Below are 12,352 nucleotides of genomic sequence, written 5' to 3' on the forward strand. Positions count from 1 at the left end.
GTTTCTATCATTTGGTCTGCTGAAACCCACATAAAATAGAATTACTCTATAAACTACAGCCAATAGCTTGCATGTTCTTCAAGGAAGAGTTAATGGACCTTTGCTTGGATTCTCAACAGTAAATAATCAATTTTGGCAGTCTCTGCCTCCCCCAATGCCAAATATCTCTCTTTATTATTTCCCAATGTCTTTCTTGATTTAGCTATTAGCCAGCAAACCCACTAACAGCCAGAATGTTTCAGCCACACTGAGTGCTTCCTTAGAGCAGTGCCAGCTTTCAGAAGCAATGAGTCTGGGGTGGATCTTGCTTAAGAGGAGACAGACAAATCTTATCCCCATCTTTATCTCCAGGGGCGACTGAATGAGAAGTAGATTACCTAACGTGGCAGATCATCACATATGTACAAAATCTCTCCCACCTGTGTTTTCCTCACACCAAACCACCAGATGAAAAGGGTCAAACTCAGCCAATCACCTGTATGGGCACCATATCCAGATGTTCACCATTTTTATGGAGAAAACATCTGGATAATTAGATGAATTGCAAACTTTTCTTCAGGGTATTCTGGCATTCTGTAGATGCAGCCTGTGTCTTAGAATCCAACAAAAGTAAAATTTTTGTGTTCCACGGGAATATCAAAAACTAATATCTAGGATTTTGTTTCCTATGCCATCTGTCCATCTTCTTTTCTTTTAACCTCTGACAGACACAGGTGAGTAATTAATTAAACTGCAAATAACGAAAGCCTATCTTTTCTTATGAAGTTGTCTTTAAGCATTAGGAAGCATTTGCAAAGGCAGCAAAACATATCCTTGCTGGAACCCTTCCTGCAACACATTTTAATGGTCTCTTTCCACATTTCTTGACTCCAAATGACTCCCTGTCATTGTGTCAGCTCCCAGGATAACGCAGGGTACTCCATAAACATCCAGTAATAGGACACAAGGGAAGCACTATTAGTGTGTCCCTCTCCTACCAGACACAGAGGTTTCCAAGTTCAAAACAAGAGAGGGAAGAAACTTCATTTGTTCTCAATAAATTAATAATGATCCTCAAGCGGTGGGGGTGGGGGGGGACTAAAGTTTTAGAGCCCAAGTTTATTCTGAACATTTTGAACTGCTATACAATTTTCTCGCTGACTTTGTGAGAAGAGTCAGGTAGAGCCATTAAAGAATAAATGTGATAATTCATGCTAAACAGAATATCCACTGAACAGGGAAAAGCATGAGGCTGAAGGAGCCTTCACAATCGCTGTCAAGAATCCAAATCATTTTACTTACTTGTGAGAGGCCTAGGTAGATGGAGACTGTTTCAGAAATGTACAAAAATTTTCCTTCTTGATTTAGTGCAAATACAAAGCCATCCAGGGACTGCAGAAAAAATAAATATATAAATAGATTAATAAACAAACAAACAAACGAATGATGGAGGCATCTTATCCAAAGCAAAACATACAGAATTTTATACCACTTTTTCCTTCATGTTTAACAAAACTCCCAAGATCTTTTAGTACTGCATTATACATGAACAAATTAAAGGTTTGAATTAAGACTAAAGCTTTCCTTTATTTCAGGGACTTCCTATGTCTCTTGTCATTTTGATCAAGATACATTACATTTATGCACAAAATCAGGTCATGCTGATTTTATGTGATGTTGCCTTTATTTTTTTGGATTCAGTAGTTACTGAGATTAAATCAGCAAGATTCTCCATTAAATAGCTGAACAGGACTGGAAATTGTAATGAAATGAGAAAAAAAGCGTTCCTATATGAAGAGCAAGTAAAATCACCACTTGAGCTTCTATGGATATCAATAATTTGCTAATTAATAAAGGATTCTGCCTACCTGCCTCTCAGTGCCTTCTGTGTTAGAACAAATAGGAAAAGTCAATACATTATGGGTGAATGTTTATAGGCTGAAACCTTACAAATTGTACCCCTGTTTTGCAAAACTCTATATTAAAGTTGTATTGTGACAGATCTAGTTTCAAATACAACTCCTGAAATGGAAACAAAAGAAAGGGTGGAGGGAGAAGGATGCTACATATCATCTATAACTCCTAAAACCTTAGCCCACTTAGCCCACTTTGCAAATGGAGGGTTACATGTTCAATCTCATGAATGTGTAAATCATCGTGGACTCCCAATTGTGAATAAATTTGTTTCAGATTCTTGCAACCCAAGTGTATTTCATACATCCCATCATCCTCATGTCTTTTGTTTTGCTTTATTTGTGTATTTTTAACCAAGCAGATTACACAAGAACTACTTGCACAGGGAAAAAAGTTTTAAAGATTAGTGATATTTACAAAGGCTGAGAATTTGGAAATACAGGAAACCTACATTGAGAACAAGGTAGGTAGCAACAGTAAGTTATTGACAACATTTTTAAATATAGAAAACTGGAAGAGGCATGTAAAATTCAGTTAGAAAAATGGACTGCCCCAAATCTCAGCAATAATTTCAGCCATTTAAAAACTAAATTTTTTTGAAAACTATATATGTATAAATGAAGTATATATATATATATATATTTACATGAACACATGAAATTTGGATTCTGTACTTTCTGATATATTTTCATAGCCCCACTGGTCAGAAACTGTGGGTAGCACCCCACCTCCTTTTCTGATTTAGTGGATTCTGTAAACATTTCAAAAGTCACATTGTATTGCTCTGCAAAAAAAGCATATTAGATGACAGACAAATTTTGGGCAAGATAGTATAATAATAATAGCTTATGTTTATTAATCAATATATATAAGCAGTTTGCATGTACTGTCTCTTTTAGTTTTCATGAGTACCATTTGAGGTAATTACATTATTTCCATTTTATATACAAGGAAATTGAGGCTTAGCGAAGTTAGGCAACATACCTGTCCCTAGTTAGAGATGGAGTTAAGATTCAAACTTTGACAGCTGGACTTAATAACTGTAATATCTTCAGCTAAAAATAAAGATTCTGCAATGGATATGTGTAAATTAATGAAGGGATACATTTCATAACATATCTTAAGTCAAAATATTTATACTAAGAGGCAGCCTATGATTTCTTAAAAATCATCACTTGATTTTGAATATAATAGGATGTTTCCAGCAGTAGGAGACAAATGGGAAGTGGGATGACAGGACAGTTCCTAAGTCACTTCTACAAGAGGTCACTTCACTACCTTTGTTCTGTAATTTCTGCCCTGGGGCCAGCCGTGTTCCACCACAGGGAACAACATACTGCTCGCTGGGCCCTTACCTCTGACAAAATGTCCAACCCCCCGGAGCAGGGGAGATCCAACCTTGTAAGCTTAGGGTATGGCCTGTATAGTAGGACCTTACTACAAACCAGTGCAAAGGGAGAGAAGTCTCCTTTGTAGATGGTTGGTAAGGATCTTGTGTCAACGTGTCGTCACCTCAAACATGTATACTGAGGATTACTCACGAGGATTAAAATTCTTCCACTCCTGACCTTCCCCGTGGAGTCAAGGCCTTGGGTAGGTTTTCCAATCAACCTAATAACTATGGCCTGGCATCCAATCACAGAGAGGTATGTAAGCCACCTTCTCAAATCTTAAAATGCCACTGTCAGATTAAAAGGACACAAAGATCACAGGAGAACTTCTATGGGGACAAATGACAACTATAAGACTATCTGAGAGAAGAAAGGACTGATGAAGCTGCCACAGACATAATCTCCTGTAGTCCAAACCCTCATATTACAGGTGAGGAAACTGAGGAACAGAGAGGCTAAGTGGGTGGACAAGATCACACAGCCAGCTAGTGGCAAAGCCAGGATTAAATCTGCTACATGCCAATGATATTACTAAATCATTTATGGCATTGTATGGTTCTGGTTGGTTTATTCAACTCCTGAAGAGACTGAATTTCTCGAGAGCAGGGCAATGTCTTATTCATCTTTATCTAGCCAACACCTAACAACCTAATAAATCTAGCTCTACCTCCAAGCCTAATGCTCTTTCCCTTGTATCACACGTGCTAGAATGCCTGAGCGATGGCGAGTGTTTTCTCCAAGAGTCCTGCTTATGGAGCTCTTTGAGTATTTGCAAAATCTGATGCCACAGATGTCTAACATAGTCTGGGCTATCTTCTAACATTTGGGAGAGCTGAGTCAAAAAGCACACTTTCACAGCTCTCCAAAACATCCAGTGCCATTCATTTGCCATCTACAGATGTCCTTTCCTTCCCCCTCCTGTGATTTTTTTTTAACAGTAGGTTCATGTCTCATGTATTTACTAAAATACTAGAGGAGGTTTCGGCACCATAGCAAAGAAGAGAAATATCTGGAGGCTAAGCATCTGATTCTATTAAGCAGCAGTGATCTAAGAACCAGCCAGTTTTATTTGGCAAAAATAGAGGCTTTAGCACATGTTCCAATTTCCTAGTGAGAGAAAAACGAGTCTATGTCCACATGACACAAAGTATCCAGTCAATTCAATTAAAAGTAATAGCCAATTTTGTGTGGGTAGAAAACAACTAGTCAGATTAGTTGTTTGCATCATGCAGGTAAAAAAATAAAACTGGTTAGTTAACCATATTTTTCACCTTTATATTTATCATTTTAGTCACTTACATCTATAGTGTGACATAAATGTCCATTACTGAGGTTTTATTACCTTTCAAATAAAGAATGGGATATGAAACCTGGTCTCTAGTGGATGGGCAAGGTCCCTACTGACATAACCATGACCGTGTGATTCAGGGTGATCTCCGCCTATAGGTAGCTGTATTTTGCTGCTTAGAGAAGTTCTAAAGGTGGCATCAGTGTTGGTGTAATGTGGGTATCTCATTTTGATACCTTTGATTCCTTTGTCATATCCCAGTAAGTGTATGAGGTACACATGCAGGAGTGAGGCTTGGATACAGAAGTCAGGAGCTACAGCATCTCTGAATAATAAAGCCTGCCAGGGAGGTGGCAGGAAGAAGAAAACATTCAATCAGTTCATCTTGGGAAACAAATGTGATTAATCTGAAAATTCTGTGGAATTTAAAAAAAATATGAATTGAGAAAGCTACTATATACTGAGCTGTTTAATATATAGCAGTATATAGCTGTTACTATATGCTATCACTGGAGGCTACTTTAAAAATTTTTTTCTTAACTGCCCACTGTTTTCAGCGGGCACCAATTAAGATTCTGGGGTCAAAGGGTTAATTACATCTTCTTACTCACTATATAGAATTTTCTGATTATTAACTAAGGTTGGATTAAGATGAAAAAGAACCTACACAAATGTTAATGCTAGTCCCTCCTTGAGAAGATTTATTATAAAGTCATGCTGAATACTATCTGCTTTCTTCAAAGCAGATGGAGAACAAAATCTTAGAAGAAACAGTAAAACAGACATTTTAAAGGCATGCAAATATCTGATTTATCAAGACAGTTTTCTTATTGCTAAAACCAGTTCTTAGCCATCCTGACAGGGCTGATAGGAGATTTCCTTTGTCACATCCCAGTAAGTCTATGAGGTACATATGTGGGAGTGAGGCTTGGATATAGAAGTCAGGAGCTACAGCATCTTTGAATAATAATGCCTGTAATTATAATTTATATCCCCTGACATCAGTATAACACATAAAGTGTAAGGCACAGTTTCTTAACCCCAAAAGCTGAGTGCCTCCAACAGCATTTGTCAAATGATGAGGTTATTACCTTGCAGGGTATGAAACTAACTATAGCTTCATGACTGAAGGTGTACTAATGTTTAATGCATTGTGCTAAATGGATTTATATTTGTTAAAGTAGTTTTGTCTCTGCTTGTTTTTTTTTCATGCCTATTCCACTACCGCCAACTTTCACAGAATAAAACCTTACTATGGTGCCCTTATAGGGACAATTCCCATGTACATAAGTCTTCTGAAATTAGTGGTTCTTTTTTCTACATTCCAACGCAGAAGAGGAGAAAAAATTACCCCAAACTCTTTTCCTATGACCTCCCTCCAGTTACAGTGAAGAATTACCAGTAGGCTAGGTTATTTTAATGACAGATTATTTTAAACTAAGCCTTCACCATCTGTTCCACCCCCTAATTATGAATGCAAAAAGAACATATTTCATAATTATATCAGGAAAAAAGTAAGATACATGTGATTTAAATGCATGCATGTGCTCCATGTCCAATGCACCATGCATCTGTGATGTTCTTCTAAGTCAGGCTTAGATTATGGAGAAAATACCCATTCATGATAAAGTACAGTCTCTCACATGCTCATTTCTCCCTCCAAAATCAGTGTTTCTCATTGTAGGACATAATTCTGTTAGGACAAGAGCAGAACATGAATTTGAGTGCAGTGCTTGCCAGCCAATATGCATGGGTATTTTAAAACTGCTAAAATGGCTTTGCTGTTAATAAGGAGAGGCTGGTAGGAGAAAATTGCTTCTGCCACCTGAGCAATGGGTTGGCATCAGGAATAAGTGAGTCTGCTCTTGAACCCCATCTCCATTGTCATGAAAGAAGATGAATGAATAAGCCAAGCACAAAAGAGTAAGGGTAGAGCTTCAGTACCTATATTTCCATACTACTTGGCAGCAGATAAAAGAGTTGGAAAGAAAAAAGTGTTTATTAATTTTTTTTTGGCCTTTCGACAAAATAACACTTTGATAGAGCTCATTAAAATGCCAAACTGCCCTCTGATTACACTCGGGAGGTGGTGCTAGACTGCTCACCCACACACATGTGGACTCTCAGCAACTTCACAGAGCCTGGGAAGACGCCCAGGAGTCCGCACATGTATCTATTCATGGGGAAGAAAGTTTTCTAAATTTTTCTTTGCAATCTGCATGTTAACAATCAAATACTGTGCAAAAACAAAAGTCTTACTTTTAGAAATAGAAATCTAAGTCAAGTGTATTTTCTCAAAGCAGATGAAAGTACATCAAAGGTTTGGGCTTTGATGCAATTCTTAGGAATCCCCTAGAGCTCTCTGGCCCCTGTGTCTCTCCCTCGCCTCCCCACCCCACCAGGAGTCAGCAGCATGAAGGGCAGCACCAGGTCATGTTGTCATCAGGTACCAAAAGCCACGTGCTTTCCAGTCTCAACACAAAATTGGATTAATTCAGTCGAATTTGACTATTTTTCCACTAAAAAGAATTCCTGAACAACAAACCTTGATACGTCAAAACATCTTTCCTAAGAGTTTCCTAAAACGCATAAATCCAAACATCTTAGGTGAGAAAACAGTGAAGAAAGGCATAGGCGGCCTCTCGTCAGTTCTTAGAGGAGACGTACCAGAATAAAAGGCGAAACACTGAGCTAGTGAAATGTTAAAACATGAAAAGAACAAAGACATCTGCTTTCTGGGCAAGGAGATCAGGTTTTGCTTCTCCTCATTAAAATTCCATTTTGTGAAAGCTGTGTATCAAAGTGCTGACCTTTTTTCTCTGGGATGCTAGTTCAAGCCTTACATCCATCCTTGAGGGATGTAGATTTCTTGATTTGAACATACAGCCAAATGGACAACAGGCTCTTGTATAAAGACACTGTACAGCATTTGGGGGAATCACCTATGTCTGTGTCTCTGAGCCACCACAGGTGGTACAGAGACCCCACATTATCTGTGGCTTGTCCTGGGGGACTGGGACTCCAACTGAGGCATAAGTGACTATGTGCTGTTCACAAGCTCCTTCTGCCTGAAGGAGAGGATGCACACTAGTTATTCTAAGGCTCAGATACTCATCAGAACATTAGAATTTCCCTTTTTTGTGTATGTGGTATATTAATTTACTGAAACATAAGCTCTTTAGAATCCAGGAGCTAATTTCTATGGTGCATCTTTCACTTCAAATCCAGAGTTCTCTTTCAAGTTAAAGGAGGAATTCCCATGGCAGCAGGAGTAATATAAACAGCATATTGTACTGGTCCTTAAAAGGCCTAAAAATGTCACTGCTTTGCTTAGACTACACATGTAACTTGGTCACATGCAGGGCTCCAAGTGACTTTCAAGTTGTCTGCATCATATAAAACAACATGAAGAATAGAACAGATTATAATTGTTTCTTGGACATCTTATAGATCACACACTACTGGAAAAGAGGGAATGGCTATATTATATGTGATATATATTGTATAATATATACCACCATATTATGTTATAGGATGTCTTACACAACACTCAGTTCACCCAAATATTCACCACAGAGGAGGAGGAAGGGAAGGAAAATATTTTTTAGAAAAATTACATAGACCAAATGTGAGATAGGTACTATTTAATCCTCCTTTACAGATAAGGAAACTGAAGCTCAGAGAAATTAAGTACATTGCTCAATGTCACATATCAATATGTGGCATACCTAAGAAAGAAGGATCTTCCTCTCCCTCCCATAGTGGGACTACCTGCTGGGTACTCTAGTTGTTTCACACTCCATCAAAGCTGCTCTGAATCTATGCTTTCTCCAGTATTTCTTTCCACATAAGCAATTCCCTTGTTCCTACTATTTAAGTGAGATGCATTCAGAAAACACCTGTTGAGTGCTTACTTTGCAGCAGTCGGTACCAGCTGAGGTTTCACAAAGCTGAACGAGGACCCAACTCACAAACTGCTTTCTTAAAGAAAATTTGTCTATAAGATCTGAGACTAAGTAAATGAATCATGTTGGAAATTAACCTTATGAAATAAAAAGCCTCAGGGCAAAGGCAGATTTCCAGCTTAGTGACCCTCCACCCATGGTGGGGAGCCCCTGATATCCCTGGGCTCCACACCTCTAATATGCTGTCTTTGGTTGGAAAAGGCATGGATTGACTGTATTGTTTCAGCTTTATTGAGGTATAACTGACAAATGAAATTGTAATATTTTTAAAGTATACATTGTGATGATTTGGTATATGTGCACATTGTGAAAGGATTCTTCTCATCTAGCTAATTAACACATCCATCACCACACATTTATCTTTTTGGAATTCGTGAATGTATGCTCAAGAGTCTGCTAGATCTAGATCTTAGGTAAATTCTTACGCCTTGAAGGAAGAGGCTAAGACCTGGAAGTACAGAAGGGATCCCACAGGTAATAAAACATTGCCAGGGGAACCACATCCCCTAACAGGCAACTGCCGGGACAGGACTTGAGCACACATATCAGCAGGACCATGGGGCTGGCTGGCACACTGACCCCGATTCCTTTCCTAAAACTTTTTCATTCAGACTTAGGGTTTTCCCTCTCTCCTCTGTTATTATACATACTATTTTAGATAAAAGTCAATTTTAAAATAAGATTGGCTTTACACAAGTTTATTTTATAGTCACAGTTACTGGACTGTACATCCTCAATGATGCCAGGTAGACCTGTTTTGCTATTTCTGTCGTGGCTGATTATGATGTGAATCTGTTCCCTGAGCAGTGGGTGACTTTAAACAATGGGCTCTTCAAGAGAAAATAATAAAAGCTTTGTACACATATTCCTTTAGGTAAGGAGCTGTGTTGGGGTAGTAACAATGATTAAAGAACCCTGTAATGAATTTAGCATATTAAAAGTCCATTTAGAGACCACAGATATTAATCTGGTGCATTCATATGAGTTTCACTTCAGGAAACATTTATTGGTATCTCTAGAGAAAAGGTATTAAAAACATCTGTACTGAAAGTAACTTGATTGCAACAAATGAAGCTTCCATGGACTAAATCATATCCCCCCAAATTCATATGTTGAAGTTCTACCCACCAGTATGACTACATTTGGGGACTGGGGATTTTAGGAGGTAATTAAAGGTAAATGAGGTCATTTGCATGGGATCCAGACATGACAGGACTGGTGGCCCTATAAGAAGAGGAAGACAGAGCCATCTCACTCCCCCGGGCACACACCCAGGGAAGGTCATGGGAGCACCCTGCAAGAAGGCACCTGTCTGCAAGCCAGGACTAGAGTCCTCACCTGAACACAACCGTGCTGGATCACTTAGTCTTGGACTTCCTGCCTCCAAAACTATGAGAAAATTAATTTCTGTTGTTTAAGCTACCCAGTCTACAGTATTTTGTTATGATAGTCTGAACCAAGATAGAAACTTAGAAATTCTGTAAGGGAAAATCTTTGGAACATGAAAACCTCCAATATTAATTCCAGGAAATCATTGTAACTAGATTACCTACTCTTTATTTTATATATCATTTATATAATTAATAATTAATTTTTATTAGACCCACACAAAGCTATAATATGATGGACTGATAATAGAAAGTAGCATTTAGTTCTGGAAATCAACAATGCTTAGGATCCTTCCTGAAATCTTTTCTAAGTAATTGCAGCTATTTTGGGTCCTACACTTACAATATTGAAATCGTTATATTGGTTGTCTGTGAATTTCAAATGCTTAGAGGCACATTGCTTCATTGCCTTAGCTCCATACAAAGCTAAGATACACATGTTATGTGAAAATCAATTATTCAGATAGATTTGGGAACTTGGTCCTGAATGATCTTGGGATACACAACTTGGCTTATTACTTGCTATGGGTCTCAGCTGCTTTGCTGATCATCTACTTTCATTCCACAGTTGACACTAAGTCTTGGTGAGAAGGACCAACATTCACTGCTTGTATAAAGACTCTTATCCCATACAGGGCTCTAAGGAAATGCTTCTGCCTTTATCCCCACATGCCTGTTTAACACTCGTGAAGCAAGAGATTGTGGGGTTTTACTGTTTGCTAACATACTTGCATATATCCAGAGCAAAGCAACTAAGCAACTAATGCTGTAAGAAATCTTCTTCAGAGAATCTCTAGAAGGTAACCTTCAAATTGGTAGAATAGTTCAGCATGGGAAATCTACTAGGACCAAATTTGCTAGGTGTACATTACATGACAATCTAAACATATACAATTAAAAGCAGTGGTGCTTGGCTGTATCTCATGGCTTCTTCTGTGGTCCAATTCAGGAACAGAAAGAAAGGACTGGACTGGGCTTTGAGATTTTTGGTGCTGGTCATTTTGTGGGATCAAGCCGTTAGTAAAGAGGAAAACTAAATTCTGGCACTTTCCACTGACTTACTAAAGTGAATTTTCTTTTTAAAAATGAAAAATGAGATTAGAGTTTCCTTCATCTTTCTGATCTACTTTGATGACTCTCCTGACAAAAAGAGAATTCATTGCCATTACTAAAGAGTTACCAGCTACTTAAGTATTTGAAATCTCAGGATCTAAATATGCTTTACCCAATATCAATGAGATTTAATAGGAATCATGGTGCTGAAGTTGTCTATAAATAAGTGTATCTAATGGAGATGCAAAGATAAAGTCTAAAGCGACTACCTTGAGTGTAAAATCAGGTATGTTAGGGTGATGTGAAGAAAGCAAAGAATGTATCTGAACTGTGGAAACGATTGGGCTACCATTTCCATGCCTTTCTGACCCACCAAATAAGGCAGCAAAAAATGATAGAGTCAAGTATTTCTGTTTTAGCTACTTGATTCATAAGTCAAATAAACACTGATTATTTTTTCCTTTAAAATACATGCTCAAATTTGTTTAAAAAATGGTCAAAAGGCATAGTTCTGTTTTGTCTTGAAGTCAATGTTTTTACTAGAATAACGGATCATGGTTGTCAAAGGGCAAATTAGATTCAATGTAAGAACTGTCACTAAGTGGTCAATTTTTCAGGAACAGATCTATTCTACAATTTTCTGTATTTCTATAATATACTATTCTGTAAATTTTCAGATGCCTGGATACTTGGTTATAGATAAATATATTCCAAAGGTAGGCATAGATGCTCTTATAATTACCAAACAGGGACGCATCGTTTCATGCGTTAACAATGTCACCATATATGTTTCCCAGGGCAGAAGGAGATGTCAGAAGTTTTTGCCCATATACACTCTTTCCTTTCCCTCCTGTTCTGGAGTGCAATCATCACACAGGATCTCCCCCTGCCCCGGGTTCTTTAGTGAAGTCAGGGATATGTAACTGACAGCCCAGATACCTGCCAAAGACTGGCAGACCTTATTTTGTTTTTTTTCTAAATGGAACATAGTGTTGGCCTGGTAGGCAAGTCTAACTTACTGTGCATTTTGTCTGGGACTACCTGGCACAGGGTACCACAGACCACCACACACCTGGGGAATCACTAGATAAAGTGCTTTCAGTGACTGGGGGCCATGTGGTTTACTGAAGTTGTGAAATAGCCATAACATTACACACCCTACAAGGGATTCACCTTAACAAGAATCTAGGTTATGCATGAACTTTTCAAATGCACTGATGTGCCAATTCACAGTAATTCCAAAAGAAATTTGCAGCTGGCCATATTGATAATTCATTCACTAGAAACCTTGAATCAATAGTCTCAGTCTGATTCTAATGTGCACAATGATCCATTCACCCACTCTTTTTACTTAAATAGCTAAAGATATGTTAG

The 12,352-nt window shown here is 38.1% G+C and overlaps 1 protein-coding gene across 11 annotated transcripts in view; it reads right to left on the reverse strand.

Moving 5' to 3' along the window:
• NPAS3 (neuronal PAS domain protein 3) overlaps nt 1–12,352 on the reverse strand; it is an 877,558-nt gene that overhangs the window by 225,384 nt on the left and 639,822 nt on the right. For all 11 annotated transcript variants that reach the window (XM_073211382.1, XM_073211377.1, XM_073211373.1 and 8 more), the window contains one exon: nt 1,282–1,371. In XM_073211382.1, the coding sequence (XP_073067483.1) occupies nt 1,282–1,371 (90 nt within the window). The remainder of the gene's footprint in view (nt 1–1,281; nt 1,372–12,352) is intronic.

This window comes from Manis javanica, chromosome 8 (assembly GCF_040802235.1).
Source record: "Manis javanica isolate MJ-LG chromosome 8, MJ_LKY, whole genome shotgun sequence".
In the NCBI taxonomy this organism is placed as follows: Eukaryota; Metazoa; Chordata; class Mammalia; order Pholidota; family Manidae; genus Manis; species Manis javanica.